This window comes from Puma concolor, chromosome B1 (genome assembly GCF_028749965.1).
Source record: "Puma concolor isolate L17-30 chromosome B1, mPumCon1.1.hap2, whole genome shotgun sequence".
Taxonomy (NCBI): Eukaryota; Metazoa; Chordata; class Mammalia; order Carnivora; family Felidae; genus Puma; species Puma concolor.
This window is the reverse complement of record NC_141670.1, coordinates 31778893-31806785: the sequence shown is the minus strand read 5'-3', so window position 1 is coordinate 31806785 and position 27893 is coordinate 31778893. Positions and strand designations below refer to the sequence as shown.

Genomic DNA, 27893 nt, shown 5'->3' with positions numbered 1-27893 from the left:
GACGTTTTCGTATGACTCAGTTTCCCTTTCTTTGGGGGTATAAGATCTTTTCATTCCTCTTCCTGCTTCTCCACAGTTCATCACCTCTTTCGGTCCCATTGTGTGATGTGGAGGCCCCTCTGCAGCACTGTAAATCCTCGGGCACGGTAATCTCAAGTTTTTCTTCAACAGATCTGCAGGCACCGGTGAAATGCGCCCGTCGAAACCCCCAAACGGGCGTGAGCGGGCCTGACTCCTAAAGAGAGCAGGGCCGCAGACCTGGCTTCCCCCCGACGCCCCGCGGGCCCGTAAAAGGCTTTCAGGGCGTGGTCTCCTGTCTCTCTCTCCCAGCTCCAGCAGCCGACCACAGCCTTCCCGCGCGGCCTCCCTTCCCTGCTCAGGGTCCTCAGGGCCTTGGCCTCTACTGCCCGCTGCCAGGCCACGGAAGCCTGCGACCCGGCGTCCGCCCTCAGGCTAGCTCTCCTCCCGCAGAGGGCCGCGCCTCGCCTCGACCGGCGCCCCCCGCGCCCCCAGGGAGCCCGGCCGCGCGCCCGACGCCCCCGCGCCGCCCGGCTCACAGGCCCGCGTCCAGCAGCCCCTCTCTCGGGGGCCGGGCGGCGGACGGGCGTGGTCGGCGCGGCGCCGCGACGAGCCCTCCCCGCCCCGTTCCCCTTCCATCCGCTCGCTGCCATTTGAATTCCCCGTCGACTCCTGGGTGGGGGCCGAGCGAGCCTTCGCGAAGGGCGAGGGCGGCGGGAGGAGGGCTCGGGAGCCCCTCCCGGGCGGCGCGGCGCCGGCCGGCGGTGCAGTCGCGCGCTCGCCGCCAGCAAAGCCATTGGCTCGGCGCAGTCACCCCACGCGGGGCTGCAGCGGCGGCCTCCGCGGATTGGCGCGCGGGCGGGCATCCAGCGGGGCGCGCGCGAGCGGGTGCGTGCCGCCCGGGCTGCAGCGAAGCCCACCGTCTCGGGGCCGGGCTCCCCCGGCCCGTAAAGACCACCCCTCCATTGTCCTTGAGTTGCTGATGCTGCATTCGGGGCGGCAGCCAGCTACAGTCCCCGACGCCCTGGCCCAAAGAAAGGGCGCGAAAGGCGCGCTCCCCGCTCGGGCGCACGCACCGACCGCCGCCCTCGGCGGCACACTGCAGCATTTCGCGCTCTCGCGCCGCTCCCCTCCCCGCCCGCGCTCATTTGCATATCCCACGATTGTGGCCAATCAGGGCTCGTCTCTCTCGAAGCGGATGGCTTTTGCCTGAGAGGAAAGGGAGTGGCTGGCGGCGCATGCGCCGCGGTGGCCGACTTGAACCGAGGCTTTTATTGCTGTAGTTTATTTCCACCCCTTCCCTCCTGTTCTCTCTCTCTCTTTCTTTTTTTTCCGCCCTGGCTGGGGCTGTGTTGGAGCAGAGGAAGAAAGAGACAGGATTGCATTTATCCCTTACGTTCTTGAAATCTGCTATCAGCAAGACCAGCTAAGCGGTTGCATCTTTTTCAATCCTGCAAAAAATACCATCTCTTTCCTGGCAATTTTTGCTCTAAAGGTGTCCTCTTGAAATTATTTTTTTCCCAGGAGAGAGATGTCTTATCAGGGGAAGAAAAATATTCCACGCATCACGGTGAGTTTGGTACTTGGGCAATCTGCGGTCGGCCAGCAACCTTTTGTGGCAAGGAACATCCAAGGAATTTTTTTTTTTTTAAAGGAGCGGGAGAAAGAGGGACCCAACTTTTCTTTTTTCCTTTTTTTTTTTTTTTCCTGTTGCTGAAGAAGGCGATTGTAGTGGGAGACGCAGCCGTCTAGAATTGTAAGCTACATAATTTGTAAGGCATAAAAATAGGAGCGTAAGTGCATTAAGGACGTCTTAGGTAGCGCGCCAGATCCGCTGTATCCTTTTATTGTCAGTTCGAGATGCTGCAGTGCTGGCCTGCGGGGTGTAAGCAAATGGATGCCAGATTGAATATGCATGGTTGAAGCTCGGATATTGTTCTCCGGGCTGCGTGCTGCGAGGCTGGACTCCAGGAGCTGGCTGGGGGAGATGGAGAAATGGATTCTCCCTGTGTCTCCCGCCCCCACCATAAAGGCTTTCTGGAGCCTTCCTCCGGCTCCTTAGAAAAAGGAGCGGGTTTCAGCCCGGAGGCGTAATGACAGCAGAGGGATGCTGGAAAGGGCCGGGAGTGCCGGGATGATGTGGAAACTGGAAGGAAAAATAGGGACGCGGTGATGAACAGAAGAGGGTGGGGGGCCAGGCGTGGGCTTTTTGTCGATCACGGACTGGTTTTGGGTGGCCCTCTCGGCTTCCTCGCCCTCCGGTGTGGGGCTGGAACCCTGGCAGGGCTCAGGGTTCGCTTTCTTGTGACTTTCTGTCCCTCCTGCAGCCAAGGAGGCGCCTGTGTTGGCGCATACAAAGCGGGCTGGGAGGGTGGGCGTTTTGGGGACAGCGCGGAGCGGGGCTCGCGGAGGTAATGGCGCTGCGCGACGCGCGGAGCAGATGGCCCGGCCTGGCCTCGGCCAGACAATGATCGCTGCGGCCGGAGGTGTTGGCGCAGTTTGGGGCCTGGAGTTGTTAGTTTGTAAATCCCGAGAAAAAACATCTAAGCGATGAATTTGCGATGCTTCGGCAATGAACACAGGTTCTTGCTTTCACCGCTCTCCTGCCCTCCCCACCCTCTCCCCATCTTTTCCTGGAAAAATCTCACCAGTCCTAGTTCTCTACATCCCCGAATGAAATCCCGGGGAGAGAGGGAAGGCGAGGGAAATTCATTGTTACATAATGATGTGCAATTGCAATTGGCCAGCTGATTGCTGGGTAGAACCCAGGGCTGAGGCAGAGACCGAAAGAATCGTTGTAAACTCAAGATGTGTTTAGGGCTGGATTTGAGGGCGCGCTTTCGCTCTGGTTTCCTTCTTAGCTACGGACACCCCGGCTTCCTCTGGATGCACGAGGGCACACCCATCCGCAGGAGAGAGACGTGGAAACAAATGCACAGGGGAGGGGGCGTGTGCTCAGGAGGATTTTATAGGATGAACCAGGCTGTGCTAAAGAGAGGGTGGGTACTAGCTTTTTCTTGAAGGCCAAAGACCCAAGATCCCAAAGGGCCGGGCTCGGGGAGGAGGGAGTGGGTGGAGAGGACCCAACGTTACATGTTCCCAGCTCTGGAGGAAGGAGTCTGGGGAGAGGGGGTGGGGAGCAGGTTTGCCACAAGCCTCAAATAATTTGTTGTCTTCGTGAATGAAAAAGACAGTTTGGTTTTGACAGTGTGGGGAGAAAAATTTAGAAAGCAAACAATCAAGACCTTTTTTTTTTTTTTCCCCAAAGAGCGCCTCCTCTACCCTTAAAAAAATCTGGTTACATTATCTTAGGACCTATAGTATGGTTTCCCTCCTTCCATCATCACGGCCAGCATCTTATGTAAGAAGCCTTCTGGAAGGGACTCGAGTGGACGGGGCGGTGATGTCTCATTTTTTTCTTAGCATGATGTTGGCTCGGGGATTCGCAGTGATGGCCGGGACAGGTACCGCAGTGACTAAGGGCTTCTCCCCTGCCTTCCAGGCCACGTTTATCCTGTCACAGCTGGGTAATGGGGGAAAAGGGGGAGATCATCGTGGGCAGAGAAAAGTCCACTGGATCAGGCGACCTGGGGCAAGTGGCTTAACCTCTCAGCCTCAGTTTCTTTATGTGTCATGGGAATAAGAATCTGGCCCCACCCACCTCTTAAATTTGTTTTGAGGCTTTCGTGACTTAAGGTACCTGACAGGAATTTTGTAAAGATGTTACACAAGTGCAGGAATTGTTGACTGATTATTCCCATTTGACTTCCCAAAGTCTGTAGTAGGATGATGCACCCTACAGTGTATAAAATTAAAATGATCTCACTGTTTTTTATTATGTTAGAGAAAAAAATAAATACTTTCTATACCCGGCTGTGTGTGCATTTATGTGTAACAGTATCTTTTTTCCCTAGGTGTCTAGCAGCTTATATGTTTATTCTCATTTTTATTTATTCTCCCCCCCCCAATATATTTTTTAAAGATTTGCTATAATTTTCTGGTTTTGGTGGGTGCTAAATACAAATAGCACTTACTAAGAATATTGGTTTGTAACTGAATTTTAAGGTAACCGTTGTCAAAATGAATGTCATCCTCTGACGTATTTTGCATATTAAAACGGTGGCCTGTGGTTCAACTTGTTCCCCACCTGGGGATATAGCAGGTGCGTGTCCACTGAACACAGGACATTGATATCCCATTCCATCCACAGCATTTGGGATAGAGAGGAGTCACAGTGTACCAGTTCTCTTGCATTCCTGGCCCTCACATGCTGCTTGTCATATATAATTTTTTGCAACCCTTAAAATACAAGCGCATCAACAATGTAGATTTTGGAACTTGCCATCTCATCTTATCACAAAATTTTACATTTTTCTTAACAGCCTAGTAGTTAAAGTGGTGTATATTTGAAGTGTTCACTCCCCCTTTGTTACAATCGATGTGATTCACCCCAAAGATAAAAAGCAAATATAAAGAACGTATTGTAATGAAACTTTGCAGTGGTTGAGCGAAGTGTGTTTGTGTAGAGTATCCCATGACAACAGACTTGGTTAATTTTTCCCTACACAAACCATGCCAAGAATTGACTTCCTTACATGTGGGTGTATTTATTTTTAATGAAATTTAGCCTAAAGCCATTTAAAAAATATTGTCTTCTTTATCTGAAACGTTACACTGTTCTTTAAAGAGAGTTTGGTAGGCATTCTTTCATTTTCTCTCTATTTCAGTGGAGAGAGATAGTTTTTGTTTTGTTTTGTTTTGTCTTTAAACCTAGAATAAGCTTTGAACTTTTGCCAGTATGTTCTGACTCATCAAGTGATGAATAGGTTGTCACATCAGGTTCACCTTTGTCACTGAACCTTTTCAGAGTTGGCTCATTTTGAGCATCTCTTTTGAATGCCGAAAAATGTGTCCTTAGCTCATTGTCTTGGCACTGATGTTCCTCATAGGTCCTGCCTGACCTTATTACTTCTTCGTTTCAGAGTGATCGTCTTCTGATCAAAGGAGGTAAAATTGTTAATGATGACCAGTCGTTCTATGCAGACATATACATGGAAGATGGGTTGATCAAGTAAGTGTCACTCATTATAGAGACGAATTTGTCTACCTTCCAGTATTCCCAGACATGACCTACAGTTCACACACATGACATCAAACTTGAGTGACTTCACACACTGCCTCACTTAGGATATGTTTAAGCTTATTTTGATTGGTGGCAACTAGTGAATTTGAAAACTCAGATTTGGGGAATTCAAAGGCACAATTAAATGCACACCCATTTCCTTATGTGTTATGTAATTGACTATTTTAACTGAGGTGACACAATATCTTCTTGTTGCCAGTTTAAATTCTTGGTTTATGATCTATTGAGTATATTAAAGGTTTTCCTAGAATATAGTTGTTTGGGTAGATTGCCCAATCTAAGGCATAAACTTGGCATCCAGCCTCTTCTATCTAGATAACACATCTGCTGTCTTAATTAAGCATCCAAGTTGCTGAGGCCAAAGGACACCAAATGAATTACCAAGTAACAGACAAAGTACTGCCTCATCCCCAGGGAATTTTAGGTTTCATTCTTTAAGTGGCAACAAACGCAAATAAGAGTGCCCTTGTGTTTATTGTGTATTGTGTTACAAAAGAGAAACAACAGAGGGTTAAGTGAGCTGAGTACACACCAGTATCTTCCTGCCCTCCTGACTGGGAGCACTCACAGGGCCCTGGGAGAAATAGCACATCTGTTTAAAGACAAACACTGTAGCAAATGACATCTTTTAAATAAGCAGCATTCATCAAGGCTAGCAGCAAACCAGTCTGGAGGAGTGGAAAACTGGAGTGGATGGGTCTGTTGCCTGGAAACTCACGCCCTGATTTATGAACCTAAACTAGGTTTTAACATTTCCACATTTAATGTTTTCTCCATGTGTGTTTGTGACATTCTCTGCTCGAGGCTCTCAAATACCATGACTTTCATGTTCCGTCCCCCCCCCCCCCCCCATTAGAAGCCAGCCTGATACTGGCCTAGAAGTGAGCATGCCTGTATGCTATTTTTAGTCCACACTAATTTGTTTTAGAACTTTTATCAACTCCTTGATTACTTTTTCCTTCTGAAAAAAGCTGCTAGAAAGATGTAGCAAAAGTGTTTTTTGAAAATTGGAAATGGGGGCGCCTGGGTGGCGCGGTCGGTTAAGCGTCCGACTTCAGCCAGGTCACGATTTCGCGGTCCGTGAGTTCGAGCCCTGCGTCAGGCTCTGGGCTGATGGCTCAGAGCCTGGAGCCTGTTTCCGATTCTGTGTCTCCCTCTCTCTCTGCCCCTCCCCCGTTCATGCTCTGTCTCTCTCTGTCCCAAAAATAAATAAACGTTGAAAAAAAAAATTAAAAAAAAAGAAAATTGGAAATGAATCCATGACCCTCAACGGAATATTAATTTTTCCGTCCTTAGTATCTGAGTTGCTGAGCACATGCTTCCAGATTTTTAAATAGTTGTAATCATAACGTTCACTTCTCTTTTTTCTTTTTCTTTTCCTTTTTCCTTTTCTTTTTCTTTTTCCTTCTTTCTTTTTCCTTTTCCCTTTCTTTTTCTTTTTCCTTTTCCTTTTTCTTTTCCTTTTTCCTTTTCTTTCTCTCTTTTCCTTGGCTTTGTTCTACCACTGTCTTTCCACTACTGTTTTCTCAGTGTGGAAAATAAATGTAAAGTGCAACCAGGTCTGGAGAAAATTGCTATACAATTGAATTAGTTACGGAGAAAGTGTTGTGGCATTTTAGGTATATGTCTTGGGGGCCTTGTAATCATTTGATCTTAAGGGTTTTCTGGCAACTAAACCTCTTCCATCAGCATGTCCTGGTGCTTTATTTAAATTTTGTTTTGTAGTATGCTCCGTTTGCCTCTTAGTTGGGGTAGGGACTGGGGAGTGCACATATTAGGAATATTAATAATAATCCAAAAAGTCTACAGAACCTAGGGAAGGATAGTTTATGGCTTTGTGAAATGTCTGTCAGAGCCCATTTGACTCAGGAGTGGTTCATTTATAACTGTTATCACCTGTCCTGTTTACTTAGGCAAATAGGGGAAAACCTGATTGTGCCAGGAGGGGTGAAGACCATCGAAGCCCATTCTAGGATGGTGATCCCCGGAGGGATTGATGTCCATACCCGCTTCCAGATGCCTGACCAAGGAATGACCTCTGCTGATGACTTCTTTCAAGGCACCAAGGCTGCCCTGGCTGGGGGAACCACCATGATCAGTAAGATAGCTTAAAAATAATCATCTCAGAGCTTGGGAACCATTATCATTTGAAAACGCGTCTGTGTTGTTTCGATTCTTTCCTTCTAATAGTTGCTGGACCGAGCAGTGGATTGCTTTACCACATAAGGGGGAGGGGGCGGGCCAGCCATTTGTCTTGTTTCCTTGTCCTCGTTTTCCGTCCAACTCTGACGTGTCCATTTGAACTTGAGAATACGGTGCTAGAGAACTGGGGTAGGATAAAAGGAACGGCCTCTTGCTTTCTCGGCTTGAACTTTTGTCTTCCTTGCTCTGAAAATGTGATTTGATGGTGGTTTTGCTTTAAACACATTGCATTTGGGGTCATCGTCAGAGCTGTCTGTTTTGAGCCTTTGCTCATAAGTATTTGATTTTGGCTTTTAAACAGTTCCTGAGGCTGCATCTTCTTGGAGTGACGGCGGGGTGCTGCAAATGAAGTGTGGAAGCAGGAACCTGTATTCGTTCCACTGCTAAGAAAATCAAGTGGGGGGAATATTTCCTGGCCTGGGCTTGACGTAAATGGAATTGGGCAGCCCTCCTTTGAGAGCGACCCACAGATATTGTTAATTGTCATTTACGTAGGAAAATTGCTGCCACCCAACAGCAGATGTCCTTCGTGCATTGCTCCAAGGAATTTGTGCTTTTTGTTCGGCAAAATCTGAAGTATATTTCCTGGAGTCATAGCATGCGTGTTCAAAGTTAGCTTGTATAAGGTCGGCTTCCAATGTGCCTAATGATGCCCCTGTGACAGATGCTATTTTGGTTTTGAAGAGGGCGGTAAGCTCCACCATGGCCCATCAGACACATATGTAAAAAAAAAAAAACAAACCAAAAACCGTTTATCCAAGAGCGAAAGGAAATATATAATCCATCTTCAAAACTTACAGTTCAGTTCAGAAGAGGGTCAAAGTAGAAAGAACTTCACTATTTTATGCTTTAGAAAAACCTATGTTACTGCTTATTTTTCAGAATGACGGTCTTTTTTCCTTGTAACTTCACAGTCCGTCTCTCAGCTTCCTTTCTTCTGTTCTGCCACTTGGGCGAACATTGCCCTGCTGTCCCCTCCTAGTCTGAGCACCCCTACGTTTTAAATTGCACTTTCTTGGTCTTCTCTCTCGGTCCTGGTCTTCAGAGTGTCTGACGGATCAGCGACCACTGTCTTCTGGTTCAGCTTTCTAATCATAGAGCCTGCAGGTTGAAGCCTTATTACTTCGCTCTTGCTGTGCACCTCACCTTCTAACCTAGTGGGAGCCATTCTCAAGGGCGTGGAGGGTGGGGATCCTCCACCCACAGCTCAGTGCCCTGACCTACTGGAAGAGGCTGCCATTTTGTCAGTCGTGTCTGCTAGGACTCAGCTGGCACCAGTGGGCCTGGCTGCCCCTTCTCCAGGGCCAGCTGCAGAGCCACATGGGAGCTTCGAGAAGCACCGACTGCTTGGGTGACAGCCTGCAAGGCCAAGTCAAGGCTATAATCTGCCTCTGTTTGAGTTCATATGAGGTCCTTGTGGGCCCCCGCGTTGCTCACCGGGTATTAATAAGCCACAAATAATCTTTCCCGAGTGAGTGGTCAGTGCTGTCTCTCAGTGGAGGGATTGCTGGGCGGGAGCCCCCTGTGGTGAAAATGCCGCCAACCAGGAGTCTGCCGTTGTGGTCTCCCTCCGGCACTGACTCGCTGTGCGACTGTGGGCAGGTCCCCTCACTTCGCGGGCCTGCTCATCTGCACGATGAGGGATCTGCACGAGCTGACCCTGCATGTCCCTTTCAGCCCCCACATTTGGTGACTCACCGAGCTCAGAGACCGTTTGCCTGTGATCAGGTGTACTTCGCTCAGCAGATGCATAAAGCCCTGTCTTCTCTCAGACTTACTTGAAAGACCCCACCATTCTGTTTTCTCGTCTCCTACCTCCCTGAATGTGGCTTTCACTCCTTGCACTTGACCCATTCTTTGGCCCCCCCATTCTGTGTCTTGTCCCTTCTCTGCTTTCACGCTGAACCCCCCCCCCCAACTGCCTTCACCACGAGGGCATATGCCTTCCTGCCGATGCCCTGACTTTCTCTTTGACCTTCTTCCTCAGCAGCAGTGGGCTTCCTTCCCTTCCTTCCAAGTGGGCTCCTGAGCAGGGACAAGGGACAGATCCACAAGGCCTGCACCTGGTCCGGGAGCCGGGAACAGTCAGCAGATGGCCTTATGGCAGATAAGGGTGAAGGAGAAGTCAGACTGCCTGCCCTACACATCCGGGCAGAATGTGATCGTATTTCAGTGTAGGGTTTGTGATGCAGTAGTAAGGCTAAGAGGCTAAAAAGCAGAGGGATTTAATGAGCAAACCCTAAGGAAGAAAAGTAATCAGAGGTGGCAGGGATGTGGTCAGAATTGTCACACCCCAAACTCCACTGCTTTTAAAGCCCTGAGAAGAATATTACCTGCCCTTGCAAATAACCACCCGTGGTTACTGACCTCTATAGAATTCCCACTGGCCTGCCCTTCCCTCGGGAAGCAAGTGGGAATGATACAGATGAGGAAATCGGGATTTCTTCTGCTTGCTGGTCAACACATTTCGGCATTGCTTCAGAAAAGCACGCTTTGCAGACACAGAGTTTTGCAAAGAGGGAGAGCTAGCTTAATGTGACTTCGTTGGTACCTACGGCCTGCTCCTTCAAGGAAATTGTAGCTTCCTCAAGGAGTTTCAAGGCCAAAAAAAAAAAAAAAAAAAAAAAAAAAAAAAATGCTTAGGGCCCTGGAGGAGATTCAAGTGAAACTTGCAGAAGCAAGCCCTTGAAGTAACCGGTGCACCACTGCCCACACCCCTTCCTGCCATCTCTCTGAGTTCCTACAAGCCTGTCACCTGCACGTGCCCTTTGCAGTGCCCTTCCCAGGTCTGTCTGAAATGGCACGGCCCAAGGTGGAAAATGTAGCCGAGTAGTCCAAGTTTAAAAAGGGAGGTGACACGTCAGCAGCAGAAAATAATATTATTGCCATCCAACAGAGCCTCCCATTGAGAATGGCACAACGGGAGCTTTGTAAGGGGCCCCCAGTGCAGGGCAGACAGAACGCCCTTTGCCCTTTCCATCCAGTGGTGGGTGGGCGGAGCCTCCAGACAGGCCCTGCACGCGGCATCGAGACCAGCCGAGGGGTCACGGAGGTGGCAGAGTTGCTTCCTGGGGAAAATGCTACTGGTTTCCCGAGAGGGTTACGATCATCAGAGTTAAGACTCCAGCATCTTAACCAGAGAGAAGAAGATGGGAATGGTTACCTCCGTTTTATAGAGGGAAATTCCGGGGCCAGAGAGAAGGGCATTACTTGCTGATGCTTATCCTGTGTGTTGGTGTTCGTGGCCGGTGTGGAAAACACATCTGCGGGGCTGGCTTCTCCACCTGCCAGGTGTGTGACTTAAGGCCTCAGTGGCCTCATCTGCAAAATGGGGAAAGTTGTTACACAGATTGACTTGGAGACATGAGAACAGTGCCTGGCCCATAGTAAACACTCAGATGGGGTTAAGTTACTTTTTTTCCATCTGTATTAGGTGCCAGCAGCCTCTCATCTCTGTAGAGACCCCTTCCCAATCGCTACTTTTGTAAGAGAGCCAGAGAGAAGAGACTGCAGCTGCAGGAGGCCACAGGGGTTCCCCAAGCACGGCCGACAGGTTGTGGACCCTGGTGTCACCTGCATGCATTTCAGACATTCAGCTTCCTGGTCCCCACCCAACATATCTAAGCAGAGAGCGTGCTGGTGGGACCTGTGAACCTGTATTTGAATCCGGATTGTCACATGCACTTGAGCTGTTCGAAAGCATGGATCTCAGGGGTCCAGGCCAGATCTCTGGACTCCAGATGTCTAAGGACCAGAACCCACAGTGCAGGGAAAAGAGCCTGACTGTCATTTCTGCTAACCTGAACTTCAGGCTTTCCCTGGAGGGGTGGAGCCCCAGTGCAACACCCTGCACCGCAGAGATCAGGATGGGACTTGAGCACAGAGAAGGTGCAGGCCTGGAAGAGGCCTCTCTCTGAGCTCTGCACTTGTCACCTTCTAGATGGGGCTCCTTGGATGTGCCTCAGGCACCTCCATCCAGCTGTCTCCAGGCATCCTTACCCTCGCCTCTCATTGTCCTGCCTCTCTTCTGGCGCCCAACCCCAGCGAGGGCTGCAGTCACAGTTATTCTGGCCTGAACTCACAAAGTCACCCTGTGCTGCGTTGAGTGAATTTTGTCTGTCCCTTATCTCTTGCATCCATTCCATTACTGCCACTAAGTCATACCTTTGTTGTCTGTACTGGATTTGTGCCCCCGCCTTCGGAGGAGTCTCACTGCCTCCGGGATCCTGTCTCTGCAGGGATCCTGTCTCTGCAGCGTGCACATCTCCTTGCACCACGGGCACTTTCTCTGACATGGCGATGATCATGCCCTCTCCCTCCCTTGCAGCCCTCAGGGGCTCCCTTTTGCCCAGAGGATGCAGCTCAAGCAGCAGAACGCTCGATGCCGTGACTCAGTCCTGCTGCCCCAGTCTGGACCCAGATGTTGTCACCTTAGCCAGGGGATGCCCTTACCTTCTTCTCTTTGCCTTCGGGAATCTTTATTACTCTTCGAGGCCCAGCTAGGTGTCACCTCTGTCCCGGAGCCCCTGCTCAGCCCCCTTCCCTGTAATCTGTTGCTGCTTCTTTATGCCTTAGCAAACATGGGGTTTTTATCCCAGGGCCCTTATGACATCCATCATGTGTTATAATGTGATCAAGGCTCCTGCCTCTTTCATTTTGGTATTCCCCACCCACCCAGCAGAAGCACCTGAGGGGTGCTTCATTAATGCTTCCAGTTGAATGAATGGGTGAATGATTGAATGAATGGGGATGCTAACAGCACTTGGTTTCCTGCTTCATCTGAGCCTGGTGCCAGAGGACTGAGAATCCTGGGGCCGGGTTAACATGTCTGATGTCCACTGTGGTCGTTTTGACCGAAGCAGCCGTCTCTTCAGCGGCGCCCCTGTGCCTGCTGCCCTAGCCCCACGGTCAGCCATTACGGCAGTTGGGGGAGGGAGGCAGGAGAGGAGAGATCGGGGTCCATGCGATCAGGGATGGCCCCCCTTCCCCCTCCACCTGGATTGTTCTTTCAGGAGGAGGGGGGGTCGCATCTCATGTGGTCCTGCTGTGAGAGGGCTTGGCCGCAGCGCGCAGGGTCAGGTCTGTTTGAGGAGTAGCCCTGAGCACTGTGGCAGACTCAGCGATCACTCCCCGACACCCCCTGGGCACGTCCCAGCGTTTTCTGGAGAGTCTTGCCTGTGGAGGCAGGAGGCCTGACATGAAGGCGAAGTGGCTTCCCACGGCCCTGCTGGCCGGGCTTTCCTCAGGAGACGTGGCTCCGAGTGTCACTGTGGTACATCCACTGCTTGTCATTTTTTCATCCATGTGGCATTTGGGTTTGCTCCCTGCTTCTGATGAGTACACATGTGTGAACACACACACACTATAATATGAATTGTCTGTAATTGATACTTTGATTATTCCCTTTGCATCATTCATTTGACTCGGGTTAGAAAGTGTTTACAAAAAAGGCCGACCACATCAGACTAAAGTTTCAAAGTCCAGGACCGAAGTCGTGGCCACAGAATCGGCCCGTGGCCTGGCGATTAGAAAGCCACGTTAGCCGATGGGCTGTCAGCGCAGGCTCTTCCTGTCCGCTGCTTGCGTCTCCCCGGGCCCACGTGGGCGAGGTCACACATTTCGCCTAAGGACACGAGTGCCTCAGCAAGCGGACCCCATGGGACTGGGCCTGCCCAGGTGGGGGGCACGCGGATCGCAGCCACGAATGGCCGGATTGGAAGAATACGTGTACTCCCTGCAGTATTTTGGGCCGATCACCTAATACCTGCTGCCGAGCAGAATGGGGGGAGGGAGTGGAACAGACGAAGCATCCTGAGAAGTAGCACAGCTCTTCCTGAAGGCCCGCACACACACTTTACTAAATGCCTTTCTTGTGGAGGAGGCCGTTGGGTCAGGCTCCACCAGCCAGCCTCATAGTCCTGTGGCGTTTCAGGTGAGGCCCCTCCAGAAGCAGGGACGTTCCTGTTTGGGGGCCTAGACCCTATGCCATGGACATTGTGGCAGGTATCTTAATCTACTCGGGGGTTCTTGCTGGCCTCTGGCTCTCAGAGCTGGCAGTTAAAATTTGGATATCATCCCCGGCCACCTAGGGGGTGGGCCTTTGTCTTTTAGGAAGGCGTCCTATCCTCCCTGATGCAGTTCTGGCCCTGCCCGTGGGTGCTGTACGCAAGAGTTCAGGGCGTCTCAGTACCCGGATGCTCCCAGAGCCTACTCTCTGCCTTCCCTTAGAGCGGGATGTTTCGATTGTTGGGAACTTCCGGTCGGTCCTGTTGCCCACGATGACAGCTAGAGCCAGGTATGGTGGGGGGGCAGTGGGAATGTTGGGCCCCAGCAAGGTCTTCCCAGTCTTCGGATGTGAGGGACGGGCTTCAGTGGTCAGCATCCCGCAGTCTCGGGGTTCCATGTGGCTAAATAAGAGCCTGCAGGACACATACAAGCCCAAGGACGCGCTTGCTCTGTGTTCTGGCTCAGGAAGCTGGGCAGAAACTTCCGGAGGGCACAGCTCGTGCCCTATCCCTTTGTTTACGGCCCCTGGCATATGTGGAAGCTGCCTGATAAAGAGCTGAACGAGTCTGGACCAAAACCTGGACCACATCCCTCCTTCTACCTTGATGGCTTAACATTGTTGTCCTGGGACCACTCTTCTCATGTGAAATCCTACATGGACGGTCCTCCCTCCTCCCTCCCCCGACCACCTGGCGGATAAGGCTGATGAGGGCAGAGCTGCTCTGGCTGGAACAGTGGGCTGGGGGAGAGCCCAGGCCCATGCTCCCCTTTCTCACTGTGCTCCCCACCTTGAGAGCCCCTCTGCCTCTGGGGAGTTCTAGTAGGGCTTGGGGGAGCCCAGCTGGGAAAGCACCCCATTCCATCCCTGCCTTCCCCACTGCTTCCACGCTAAGTCGTCGGGGGGGAAAAAGACGTTTAGTAGGAAGGGACGTACCCACTTAGTCATTTAAGAAAACTAACCGCACTGTGAGTTTTGGGTGGTTTTGGGTAACGTGCCTCCTTCTGTTCAAGACGGGGACTGGGACAAAGTACCCGTGTCCCTTCCCCTGCTTGGGTTTGCACTGGTTTGCTTTGCTTTTCACTAGAGCCCGTAATGGGTAAACACTCTTCTGTCCCCTGTGTGAAAAATTAGTGATACACAGTGTTTTATGGGGAAAAATGACCGTCTTAGGGTGGCCAAGGTGTCCATTTTTTGTGGGGGTGGCTCAGTCAGTTAAGCATCTGACTTCGGCGCAGGACCCCGATCTCTCTCTCCTCTCTCTCTCCAAGGTGTCCACATTTTCCTACTACCATTCATAGTTCTGGCCCGAGATCACTGCTGGGCTTCTTTCTCCCTTTTTCCTCTTTGAGAAGCCATCCCTATTTCTCCTTGGAAAAATGATTATGTCTTTCCTTGGGTTTTGAGAGCTCTGCCTCTGACTTTCTGCTCTTGTTGGGTGAAGCCATTTACCCAAATGCCTTGCTTTTAGTCCCTCTTAACTGCCATGGTAATGATAAAGGGGAATCACAGTGAGTAGAAATTAGAGTTCTTTCTGGTTAACCCACTTGGGAGGCAGCTTTCTTTGAATGTGACTAAATGTTCCCCTAATGATAGAGAGGATGCGGTGGGGGGTTGGGTCTCTGTGGCTGAGGCTGCCTACACAGGGAAGGGAATTTTGTTTCTCTGAGCCAGGGCGGTAGTTCCACACCTCGATTGCACCCTAGAATCCCCTGGGGGAGTTTTCACAGGCTACAGAGACCAGAGCTTCTGACTTAATTGCTCTCGGTGGCCTGGGCAGTAGTAGTTTTTAAAGCTTCCGGGTGATGGCCAAGGTTAAGAGCTATGGATCTGGGTGCCCGCTCCAACAGTTGGTTTCGGCTGAAACCGAATGAATGTCTGCCAGAGTTTTCTAAAAGCTAGAGGTGCCCTCTGCACTCTGTTCTCTTCTGTATCCTGTCCTCTTTTTTTTTTAAGTTTATTTATTTATTTTGAGAGCGAGGGAGAGAGCATGCATGAAAGTGGAGGAGGGCAGAAAGAGAGGGAGAGAGAACCCCAGGCAGGCTCCACACTGCAGATGTGGGCCTCGATCTCAAACCTCGAGATCATGACCTGAGCTGAAATCAAGAGTCAGATGCTCAATCGACTGAGCCACCCAGGCACCCCTGTACCCTGTCTTCTTTGTGAAGGGAGGGGGAGGAGGATTGCAGTGTCATGCCCTGGGGTGGGTGGATTCTGGTGGGTGCCCTCCAGAAGCTTATGCAACTGGGTGGTGCTCAGCTGGTGTCACCAAGAAGGGCCTCCTCCTTCAGTTGTTGTCCTCGGTGTCCTGGAAGGATTGTACTTGGCTAATGCCCTAACAGGGCACTGGTTAGGACTTGGAGGATGTGGGGCGGGAAGTGATGGGCAGGAGTGAGGCCAAGGGGTGAATGGGAGGGAGTACCAAAGGCAGAGTGGGGCTGGGATGTTGACTGCTGTCCCCAGCCCTGTGGGCCACCTGCTGTGCTGGTTTCCCTGAGAAAACCCTACTGTCTTTAGGTCGAATCAATAGTGTTTATGACCTAATCTCCCTCTAATGATAGGTCAGAACTGGAATCCTTCCTTGTGGGGAGACTGTGAGGGAAAAATCAAAAGAGCCTGATAATAACATAGAATCATAGACTCTTAAGGCAACCATTCGGATTTTCTGTCCCGGCCTCTGTCTCCCAGCTGGGGGAAATTTGCAGGGCTTTGCTTCAGAGGGCAACACAACAGGGCAGGGGTGGGACAGCTCCAAGGAGCCCAAGATCTCGGTTTAGTTTCCCTTTCTAGCCCTTGTTGTTGCATGTGATCATGGGATACCTTAGTTCTAGATGGCAGTTTCCACGTCTATAATGTGGGGACAATGCAGCCCTGTTTTGTGGGGTTATGTGCAAAGTGAGATTGTTTGTGCCATAGTATTTGGAAATGGTTATCGGGACACTTTCGGCACACGTGTGAATCAGTGGATCTATCTATCTACGTGTTATCTGTCAGTCTGATCTCTATACCTGTCTGTCTTTCTGTCTCTTGTTTATCTCCTCTCTCCTCTCTATATGCGATTTGTCATCATCTGTCTGTGTGTATATCCAGCTATCTAGTCTCCTATCGAGCATCTAGGTACATCTATTATCTGTAATCCATCCTGCAATCTGATGTTTACCTACCTGTCCATCGGTTGGTCTGTCTGTTGATGAGCTGTTCATCTCTCCTCCAAGAGTGCAGTCACATCCCCGCTGATTCCAGGTGGGCTATCTCCCTTCGCTGCCACTCGGTGAGTTCAAGGCTTGTTTTTATCTTCGAGCCTCTGAAGTGGAGTGTGTTCTGAACAGAGGAGGAAAAACAACTGTATATATATGTTTATATATAAGGAGCCCTCTAAAATGGCTTCTTGCAAAAAAAATGTGAAATTTTACTTTTCATTTCCCACCTCTTCAAATAGTTGTTGGAGGATTTGGGGCTTACATTTCTTGACAACACGCTCCGCCCCACAGATGTAAAACGATGTCACAAGGAAACAGCCCGTCAAGTCAATAGCTCTTGCTAGATTTGAATTTTCAGCCAAAACAGGACTTCAGACGAGGCCAGCTCTGTAAACGGTTGTTCCCGTGCTGGTGAACACCCGGGCCCCTCTGTTTCTCGCGGGGGATTCATTACAGTCTCCGCAAGGAGGTTCGCATTCCTTGCCGAACCTGCTCAAATCTCTCCCTTCGCACAGCTCACCGAGCTCCCCTTGCACAGCCTGGGGTCATTCTTCTGGCAGCCTTGGTGACAAATTCCTCCCCAGTGGGTGTTTCACCTAAGGAGGGATTTAGTCATATGGAACGCAACACTCACAGAGCGTGGTGAGAGAGGCCGGGCAGAATGCTGAGCTCTCTCCTCTCTGCAGGCATGGTGAGTGACCCATTTGTGACATCAAATGAAGGGACCGTGTCAGACCCCTCAGAGATGAAAGCGCTGGTCCCTGATCCCTTTATTGGCCCGTCGTGGCAGAGACAGGTAGCTGCTGTTTCTTGGACCTGTACAACTCCTGCTTCTTCCTTTCAGCTGGGAGTCTTTCTTCTTATTTATTTATTTCTTGCCGTGGTTCATTAGCTGCAAAATCACGGGGGGACAAAAAGCCAAACAAATCCGTAGTGGAGGCAAGAAGAGAGTTCAGTTGGGAAGCTATGCCCTAGGGGGTGGACAGATATTTGGGGGACATGCTGTGCCCAGTGTCAGGGGTGGGGCCCAGGGCTTGGGATCAGGCATTGGGCTGATAGCTATCCCCAAGAAACAGAAAGATTTTGGTGTTCAATCTTTATTTTGTTCTCTATTGTTGGATAGATTTAAAAGCATTTGATTTAAAAGCCATTTTTTGTGGGGGCGCCTGGGTGGCTCGGTCAGTTAAGTGTCCGACCTTGGCTCAGGTCATGATCTGGCGGTCCGTGGGTTCGAGCCCTGCGTCAGGCTCTGTGCTGACAGCTTGGAGCCTGGAACCTGCTTCGGATTCTGTGTCTCCCTCTCTCTCTGCCCCTAACCCACGTGCATTCTGTCTCTGTCTCTCTCGAGAATAAACACTGAAAAAAAATTTAAAAGCATTTTTTCCTGTAATATAAAGGGGGGAAGTGATCAGATACTGTGACCATCTCTCACTAAGCAGGAGGCCGTGTCCGGTGGGGGGGGGGGGGGGGAAGACGCTCACCAAGAGGGTGGCAAGGGAGTATCTGACCATCCAACAGAAGCACTTGGATTGATGACCTAGATTTCCCCCTGTGTCCCAGGGTGACTGGAAAGCAATCGAGAGGAGTAACCGATGCCACGCGTTCACGCGCGGAACTTTCCTGCTTCTGGGAGGCCCAGGAGCTCTTTTCCATGCTGGACCAGATTGTGCTGAGTCCTGTCACGCAAGCTGCTTCAAAGATCTTCTTGCCCTTGCCTGGGCCCCGTCTTTCCTCATTTCTCTGACTCGCTTTGGCATGGCCCTCCACGAGGCTCAGCGGGCTGTGTTCTTCGCAAGTCCGATTGGGAAACACCTCAGGCAGATGGCAGTGTTTGAGGAGCAGCAGAGACAGGGAGGAAAGTCAGACGGCTGTGCAGGGCTGGGATTGCTGCTCTGCACATTGTTGTTTCCTGCACGGAGATAATCCGAGGAGACGCATGAGGTGTAACGGAAAGAATTTGAGGCCCCGGCTTCTTGACGACATATCTTCACCGAGCTAGGAATCAGGAGACCTTCGTTCTGGTGTTTGCTGCTTGTTTATTCACTCGGGTAGGGTGCCCCTTATTTCTGTCTTGGTGTCGTCAGTTGCCGGAGGGGCCCGGATCGGACTTTCCTGCCTAATAGGGTTGCAGTGAGGAATCGGTGACACCGCACAAGTGGCACCCAATGTGGGCAGGTTGTGTGTGAGGGCGAGTGGGCCCCACGGCCCAGTTTTGCTCCTGGCAGTGAAAACTTTTTTTTCCTTTGACAATGTATTTATGTTTGAGAGGCAGAGAGAGATAGAGCATGAGTGGGGGAGGGACAGAGAAAGAGGGAGACACAGAATCCGAAGCAGGCTCTGGGATCTGGGCTGTCAGCACAGAGCCCGACGCTGGGCTCGAACCCACGGACCGCGGGATCGCGACCTGAGCTGAAGTCGGACGCTCAACCTATTGAGCCACCCAGGCGCCCTGACGGTTAAAACGTTTCATTTGACACCTGGAGACTGAGGTATTTGAAGGGGGTACGTTTGCTTTGTAGTGATTGATTTCAGCAACCACCTTACTTTTTGTCATACACCCGTCTGTCTTCGTTCATGGAGATTCAGTCAGAATGGTCAGTGTAGCTCCAAAATGGTATTTCTTTGGACATGATGATGGCCTATCCTCCCCACCCCCTGAATGTCTTTTCTAGCTGAAAGCGTTTCGCTCTGTTATTGGAGACTTCTCCCCTGGCCCCAGGAGAACATAGTTTCCATCTTAGTTTGGAAAAGGAGAGTTTGCTTTGCTGAATTTTGCTTTGCTGAATTTTGCTGCGTTTTAAGACACCTGATCGTTTCCTCTCCTATATTCTAGAAACAGACCCACGTGTTTATTGGAAAATGGTACTTTTCAATCATGGTTGGCTCAAAGGGCAGGTTAACATTTTAACATTAAAATCGTAGTTGCTGGGGGATGAATGGTAGTCTAACACCTGATTGCAAGCTCCAGGTTAGGGCTGTGTCTGAGACTTAGCAATTGGTTTTTTTTTTTTTTTTTAATGGTTTATTATTATTATTATTATTTATTTTTGAGAGAGAGAGACAGTGTGAGCAGGGAAGGGACAGAGAGAGAGGGAGACACAGAATCCAAAGCAGTCCAGAGACTCTCAGCTGTCAGCACAGAGCCCAATACGGGGCTCGAACTCATGAACTGCAAGATCATGACCTGAGCTGAAGTTGGACGCCTCATTGACTGAGCCACCCAGGCGCCCCTTAGAGATTGTTTATTGCTGTCTCTTCGTGTTGCCACAGGGAAACCAAAGCCCGGGAGGGGGTGTGTCCTTGTGGGCGGGACTGAGATGATTCCTGTGACCTCTGTCCCATGGTGCATGTTTATATCTGTATTCGTGTGTCTTGTGTGCATTTTAGTTCACTACCAACAGTGAGTGCAGGTGGAAGTTCACCCAGTCCTCTGACAAAGAGAATCTTTTCTACCGTGCAAAGCTCATCTCTAGGAAAAAGCTTACTTTCCAGAGACTAACTGAAGAAGGTGTTATTCCTGTTTGCGGTGAAGTGTAGGTTTCCATTAAATGGCAAGGCCTCCTAGTGAAAGACAGACTGGAAAAGCTGATAAATAAAAAAGAAATAGATTCTCTGTCTGTAGGGAGATGGAAAGTTTTTATTCAACTGTATTTCTGCTGCCTTTGGCTTGAGCGAATAGGCATATGACTTTTCTGTCTTCGTTCTGAGAGTCAGATGATCCAGAAACCACGTTCTGCACAACATTTCTGTTTCTATGACATAAATCCCTTATTTCCATTGTCTCCTTGCCAATTAAAGGTGGCCTCTAGCAACCGATGGGTTTTCCATCCAGGATTGTGCCAGAAAACATTATTTTCTTGATTGGGTTCCCTCCTCATGGATTGGTTTGACCCTGGCTTTTTCCGCATTCTCTTTGTCTCGAAGGCAATTTGCAAAAAAAAAAAAAAACCAAAAAACTGCCTATCCATTCTGCTTCCCCCTAGGAGAAAAGATGCTAGGTAATAGTCTCATTAGTTCAAGCTTGCTTTATTCATTAATTAACTAATCCATTCGTTATTTATGTGTGTATGTGCATGTTGGCTTACACAAACTATACTGACTCATTAAAAATAAAAAAAAAAAAAAACAACAAATAATTTACGTGCCATAGAACTTAGTCTTCTAAGGTGTACAATTCAGTGGTTTTCAGCGTATTCATAGAATTGTGGAGCCATCACTCCCGCCTGAAGTCAGAACATTCTCACCTCCCGGAAAGGAACCACATAGCAGTTAGCAGCTATGCCCCACCCCCAGCTCATTCCATATACTCAGCTACTCTCTGTCTCTGTGGATTCGGACATTTCGTATAAATGGGATCATGTAATATGTGGCCTCTTGTGTCTGGCTTCTTTCGTTTAGCCTGATGTTCTCAGGGCTCATGCGTGTTGTGGCATGGATCAGCACTTCATTCTCTTTTATGGCCGAATAACAAGTGTATTGTATGGATATACTACATTTTACTTATCCATTGACCAGTTGACGGCATTTGGGTTGTTTCTACTCTGCGGCTATTGCGAAATGAAGAATGTTCTTTGGTGGACACGTTTTTGTGTGCACATATGTTTTCATTTGCCTTGGGTGTATATCCAGCAGATGGGTTGCTGGGGTTTATGCTAATTCTATCTTTCACTTTCAGGGGACCTGCCAAACTTCTACAGCGGCACCATTTTCCTTTTCCACCAGCAGTGTAGGAAGGCTCCGGTTTCTCCATATCCTTGCCAGTGCTCGTTACTGTCCGTTGTTTTGGTCACAGCCACCGGGGTGGGGAGTGAGGTCGTAGGTCATTGTGGTTTGACTTTAGGCTTTATTCTAAGGCCGGTCCGCTTGCTCACTGACCCTTAGCCACGCTTATCTTGATCTGTGATGTGAGAACTTGGTTTTGAGTGTGTTTTCCTAGCCTTGCAGAGGGGCATCTGATGTGACAAGTGTAGGAATGCTCATTGAGATGAGACAGGTAACGGAAATCACGTATACAACAGAAAAGCAGCCCTCCCACCCAACGGCCTCTGAAATTCTCTCTTTGGGGTTCACTGGCCTGGCTGGCTGCAGTGACTGCCTCTGCCCCCTCCACATTGGCTCTTATCTCACCCTTTGGCCCAGAGTGAGTCCTGTTTTGCTGCCGTTTTGACCATCCTTCATTCTGCTTTATGGTGGGGTGGTCAGGTAAACTACCCCGTGCCAGGGAGGGAACCTGGCAGAGGCTCCTAAGCCCGCCAGGCCCGGGGAAACTTGGGAATCTCCCAGGCCAGTCCATTCCTGCCTCGGATGGGCATCCTCCCCTCCATAGGCTAGATTAAGAAGATAGTTTACCTTCTGCATTTACAGTTACAGAGCCCTTTACGCACAGCTGCTCTCCCCTGGGACCCTCCTTTTCACAATCTGTAAGACAGGGTGGGAAATGCCCGCGCCCCCAGCCCCTCCCCAGCATTTCCCACGAGAAAGCTGCAGAGTAGAGAGGTTAAGTGACTTGCCCAAGGCCACCCAACTAATACAAGGCGGAATGCAGGCTCGTCCTGGTGGGATGTTGCCCGCCTCTGTCATCGGGCGAGGGGACATCAGGCGTGTGAACGTGGTTTCAGTGCACGCACTGGATTTGGGGCGGCTCCCTCATCGCTCTCTGGATGTTTCTAACGTAGTATCAACGTGCACCTGCTCCATCTGAGAACTGATGGTATTGTGCTCGACTGCGGAGGCCACGATTGATGTGGGCTGGCGGAGAGTGATAACGAGAAGGATGTGGTCACTTTCTCAGTGTCGTCGCAGCTGTTGCTTTGTTTAAACAAAGTTAATGAGCGCCGTGGTTTCCACTGCTAAGAAAACCCTGTTCATTCATCCGTTCAGCTGATGTTCATTCTGCTGCGTGGTAGGTACCTGTCTCAGCATTCAGACTGCAGACAGGGTTCCCATTCTCAAAGAACTCACAGGCCATCGGGGAGACCAACAAATAAAAGCTTAACAATATAATGTGGTAGCCCCTACACTAAGGTTCAGGGGGCAGCTGAGAAGAAGACATCTTTAAAATCTGCCTGAGAGGGTCAGGGGGAGACTTCCGCCGAGGCTTGAAGGCAGGCCAGGATTTTGCCCTGGAGTCCGATTGTGGGGTGGGCAGCAGGAGGAGGTGTCCAGCCAAAAGCGAGGCATGCATGACCGGATCGAGGCACATGGGAGCTGGTGAGTAAGAGTCTGGCACCCTTTAGAATTTACAAGTAAACCAGTATTGCTGGGTATTAAAAAAAAGTTCCAGCAGGAAGGACATGGGGGGAGTCTAGAAGGAAGGGGAGTGGGGAGGGGAGGCTGGTGGGGAGGGGTGTCGTGTGAGAGTATCCTGTTGGGGCAGGAGTGCTGCCACTGATCTCTGAGGCCGCAGGGGAGCCCCTGCCTCCTGTTTTTTCCAGACTCTGTTCCCTTCCAGTTTGCCTCAAAACCCAACCAAGTCCTGTCCCAGGCAATGCTGAGGGACTGCGGGTGGTGGAGAGTCAGTTCCTCGAGGGCAGGACCGGGACACTGATGGGAAACCCTTGTTGTGCAAGGGTGGGTCTTCAGGAGTTGCTGCCTTAGGGGCAGGGCATGGCCTAAGGGAGGTGTGATGCAGGGAGGGACTCTGGGTTTGGCCACGTGGTGTTTGAGTTCTGCCTTCACTGCATACCAGCTGAGCAAGTACTTTTTGCGTCCCTGAGCCACAGTTTTCTTTCTCTTCCTTTCTTCCTTTTTTAATTTATTCTTTTAAATTTCCCTAAGACATACGTAGCTTAAGGTTTACCATTTTGACCATTTAAAAAAAACTTTTTTTTTTTAACGTTTATTTATTTTTGAGAGAGCGAGACAGCGTGAGCAGGGGAGAGGCAGAGAAAGAGGGAGACACAGAATCTGAAGCAGGTTCCAGGCTCTCAGCTGTCAGCACAGAGCCCGACGCGGGGCTCGAACTCATGAACCGTGAGATCATGACCTGAGCTGAAGCCGGACGTTCAGCCGACTAAGCCACCCAGGTGCCCCCATTTTGACCATTTTTAACAAATTTTATTTCACATAGAGAGAGAGAGGGAGAGAGAGGGGGGTGAGTGAGGGGCAGAGGGGGAGAGAAAGAATCCCAAGCAGGATTCACGCTCAGCAGGGCTCGATCCCACGATCCTAGGATAGTGACCTGAGCCGAAACCGAGAGTTGGACACTCAACCGACGGAGCCACTCAGGCGCTCCCATTTTGACCATTTTTAAGTGTGCAGCCCAGAGACTCTATACCTGGTAAATACTAACTCCCTGGTCCTCTTCCCCACAGCCCCTGACAACCACTGTGCTACTTTCTGACTCTATGAACTTGACTATGAATTGTTGATCGTACATGTTTGCCTTTTTGTGACTGGCTTATTGAAGTCAGCATAATGTCTTCAAGGTCCATCCATGTTGCTGGATATGTCAGAGTTTCCTTCCTCTTAATGGTTGAATGATACTCCATTGTATGGATATTCCATATTTTGAAATCCACTCATCTGTTGATGGACACTTGGATTGTCACCGCCTCTTGGCTATTGTGAGCAGTCTTCTCTGAACAAGTATCTGTTCCAGTCCTTGCTTTTAATCCTTTGGGATATACACCCAGAAGTGGAATTGCTGAATCATATGGTAATTTTTAGCCACAGTTTTCTGATGTTTCAAGGTTTCGGTACGGCTTATATTTGATAGATTATATAAACTACCGAGCATGTGTTTGGCACATGATAAATGTTAATTCCATCCTTTCTGAAAGGCCCCTTCCACCCTCCTGAAAAATTTACCCTTTAAAACAAAAGCACTTTTAACTATTTTGATGAAAAATACCTCTTCAAAGTCACCTGGCTAGCTCAGGTCGGTAGAGCATGTGAATCTTGATCTTGGGGTGATGAGTTTGAGCCCCGCGTTGGGCATAGAGCTTACTTAAGAAGTAATAGTAAAGTAGGAGAAAATAAAAGAAAATATTCTTTGTTGTTCTCATGTATTAAAAAACAACAACAACAACAAAAAACCTCTTCAGGGATAGTGCCTGTTTCCTTCTAAGTGAAGGGAATGGAACATAATTTAAACTCTTAATGCCTCAAGGTTAGTTCCCCCCCCCATCCCCCCAAGGTTATTGTTTTGAATCTGTGTTAGAGCATTGTGCTGCTTGCAAAAGTGTTGGGCTTTTAAAAACTCCCACAAATGGTCTCTAGCTGTTGGGAGTATTTGTCTCCATTTCATCATTTCCCTGCCTCCTCCCTTCCTGGCCTCCCTTACTTCTTACTGTTACTAGAATACCTGACTGTGGTTGCTAGCCTCCCTCCTTTAAGTTCACGTTTCAAGAATGCCTTCTGCTTGAGGACCAGGGGACGGAGATCCTCGCTAATGTATGGGGGTAGGAAGAGGCAGGCGCTGAGTGAGATTCTGTAACTACTCTTCCCTGAGAGCAGTTTGTTTTAACTGAATGGAGGTCTTTGGGTGCAATTGTATGGAGTTTGAGTGAGGAGTCAGATGGCCAGATGTGGATAGTGCGGTGTCATTGTGTCTTGGAAATTATGCCAGGGAGGAGGTGAAAGCCAGAGGAGTACTCTGCCAGGTCTGAAGGGCAAGTGGACAGCTTCCATCTGGATGGTCTTGGAAGGCTTCTTGGGGGTGGGGGGTGAGAAATGGGCCTAGTTGGGGATAGAGGTGAATGAATGTGTGAGAGAACACATCTCTCTTCTCTGGAGAGAGTCAGAGGAATCCCAGACCTAGGAAATCAGCTGCTGGCTGCTCCTTGGGCTCCATGGCCACTGTGCTTTGACACTGCTTCACTGCAGGACCCAGGAAAAGTCTGACATCTGACCATCTCCATTCTAATCCCCTCCCTGTCAAGTCTTGCATTTATTCATTCGGTCTGTTTTAGAATCCAGTATCTTCTGTGTTTCTCAAAGGCATTTTTGTCCGTTTGGGGAAAGTGTGTAGAAACTGCTCTCTGCTCTTTGCTTTGAAGTTTTATTTTGCCTCAGGTCTCTGGGCCATGGAACTTGGGCAGGAGCACTAGTGCCTGCCCAGCACATACTTCGGTGTTTCCCTCCCTGCTGAGTAAGAGGCCAGAATTCCAGTTACTATCTCTATTATATAACATTGTTCTGGAAGTCCTAGCCAATGTAATAAGACAAGAAAAATAAGCGGTAAAAATATTGGAAAGGAAAAATAAAATGATTGTTATTTGTTAGGTGGTCTTAAATATTCAAAGGAATTAACTGAAGAAAATATTGGGTCTAAGAAGAAAGCTTATTAACATGACCAGTTTAAAATTATGTATTCAAGGGGTACCTAGGTGGCTTAGTTGGTTAAGCATCCGACTCTTGATTTTGGCTCAGGTCATGATCCCACAGTTTGTTGGGTTTGTGGGATTGAGCCCCGCACCGAGCTCTGTGCTGACTGTGTGGAGCCTGCTTAGGATTCTCTGTTTGTCTCTTCCTCCCGCTTGTGCCTGGGCGCACACGCACGCATCCTGTCTCTCTCAAAATAAATTAATAAAGTGAAAAAATAAAAATATGTATTCAAAAGTAACAGCTTTCTCATATGCCAGACGTAACCAACTGGAAAATATAATTTAAGAATCCCATTCACAATAGATGTACAAAATATAAAATAACAGGATTACAAGAATACATTCTTATATATGGGACTTGAGAAAAGACTTAAAAAAAAGAATGCTATGTTGATGCACAGAAAGACCTAATTCTGTAAAGGAACATATTCTTTAGAGATTAATCTATAAATTCAGTGTGATTCCAACCAAAACCTCAAAGAGTATTTTGGCTTTTTGACACTTGACTGAATGATTCTGAAGTTTGGATTAAAGAATCAACAAACCCTAAAAGCCAAGAACATATTTTAAACGCACATAATGAAGAAGAGCAGAAAGCCATACTTAATGGGATATTTAAAAAGCTATACACATGTCATAATTAAAGTGATATGGCACTATTCTAGAAGAGACATCAATGTCAGTAAGGTAAAGTAGACAATCTATAGGTATTTGTGTGAAAAAAGGAACATTTCAAGCTCATGGTGAAATGATGGCACAGTCATAGTATTATGCTGGCATAGTTAACCACTTGAAAAATAGAGAAAAGTAAACTCCTTATTCACATCCTCTATCCAAGTACCTTTCAGATGGTTTAAGTTAAATTTAAGCAACAAAGTCAAGAGAGAACCAGAAGAAAATATAGATGAAGAGTCCCATGCTTTAGATAGAGGTAGAATCAGAAAAGACAGAGACATGTGACAACATAGAAATGAAAGACATCATCAGAGTAAAATAGTCAAAAGAAACACCAGAAGTAGGAAATTAGATTTGAAAAATACGAGAAAGGTTGATGCATTTAAAGTGTGGAATCTTAAGGGTGCCTGAGTGGCTCAGTTGGTTAAGCATCTGACTCTTGATCTCAGCTCAGGTCTTGATCTCAGGCATTGGGCTCCAAAGGGGTCATGGAGCCTACTTAAAAAAAAAAAAAGAAAAAAGAAAAAAAAGAGAAAGAAGTAAAATAGAATATGAAAAGCTAACATTTCAATAAAAATATGAACACTAATAGAAAAAATAAGGGTATGAACATGGTATGCACAAACGAAGAAATAATTCTACCATAAAACTTAAGGGAAAATATTCAACTTGAATGAGTAATACAGAATACCAATTAAAATAACATTGAGCTAATTTTTGTCTACTGAATTTTCAAATAGTGAAAGGAAGTAATACCTTGTTAACTAGGTTGTGGTGAAATGGCACTCCTAAGTGCCTGCTAGGTGCTTCCACTGATCTGGCCTTTCTGGAGGGGAGTGAGACCTTATCTAACGAGGGCCTTGCAAATTTATAAGCAAGAGATATTCATACCCCTTGAGTCTGAATTATCAGTATGCATTGTTTTGCTCTACGGGTGTTCATTGTAACATTATGTTTGATGAGAAAAGATGAAAAACAACCTAAATGAGCGAAATACATAATTGGCTAAGTAAATGATAGCCATCTCAAGGAAAAGGTAGTTATGTAGTCATTAAAAACTATTGTGGAAAATATCTACGAATACGAACATGTTCACAACATATTGATGGAAGAAAAGTAGACCGTGATCCTTATATCCCGATTTGATACTTTCTAAAAAGAGCTTCTTTTTTAAAAAAATTTTTTTTTCAACGTTTATTTATTTTTGGGACAGAGAGAGACAGAGCATGAATGGGGGAGGGGCAGAGAGAGAGGGAGACACAGAATCGGAAACAGGCTCCAGGCTCTGAGCCATCAGCCCAGAGCCTGACGCGGGGCTCGAACTC

General features: G+C 48.7%; 1 protein-coding gene across 2 annotated transcripts in view; it reads left to right on the top strand.

The window, feature by feature from the left end:
- The window catches only part of DPYSL2 (dihydropyrimidinase like 2), a 132750-nt gene that overhangs the window by 60626 nt on the left and 44231 nt on the right, over positions 1-27893 (top strand). Inside the window, exons 1-3 of one of the 2 annotated variants that reach the window (XM_025933146.2) lie at positions 1273-1588; positions 5001-5089; positions 7075-7259. In XM_025933146.2, coding sequence (XP_025788931.1) covers positions 1550-1588; positions 5001-5089; positions 7075-7259 — 313 coding nt within the window. In that variant the 5' untranslated portion in view covers positions 1273-1549. Of the gene's footprint in view, positions 1-1272; positions 1589-5000; positions 5090-7074; positions 7260-27893 lie in introns of those variants that run through there. The other variant, XM_025933145.2, reaches the window with a different exon arrangement.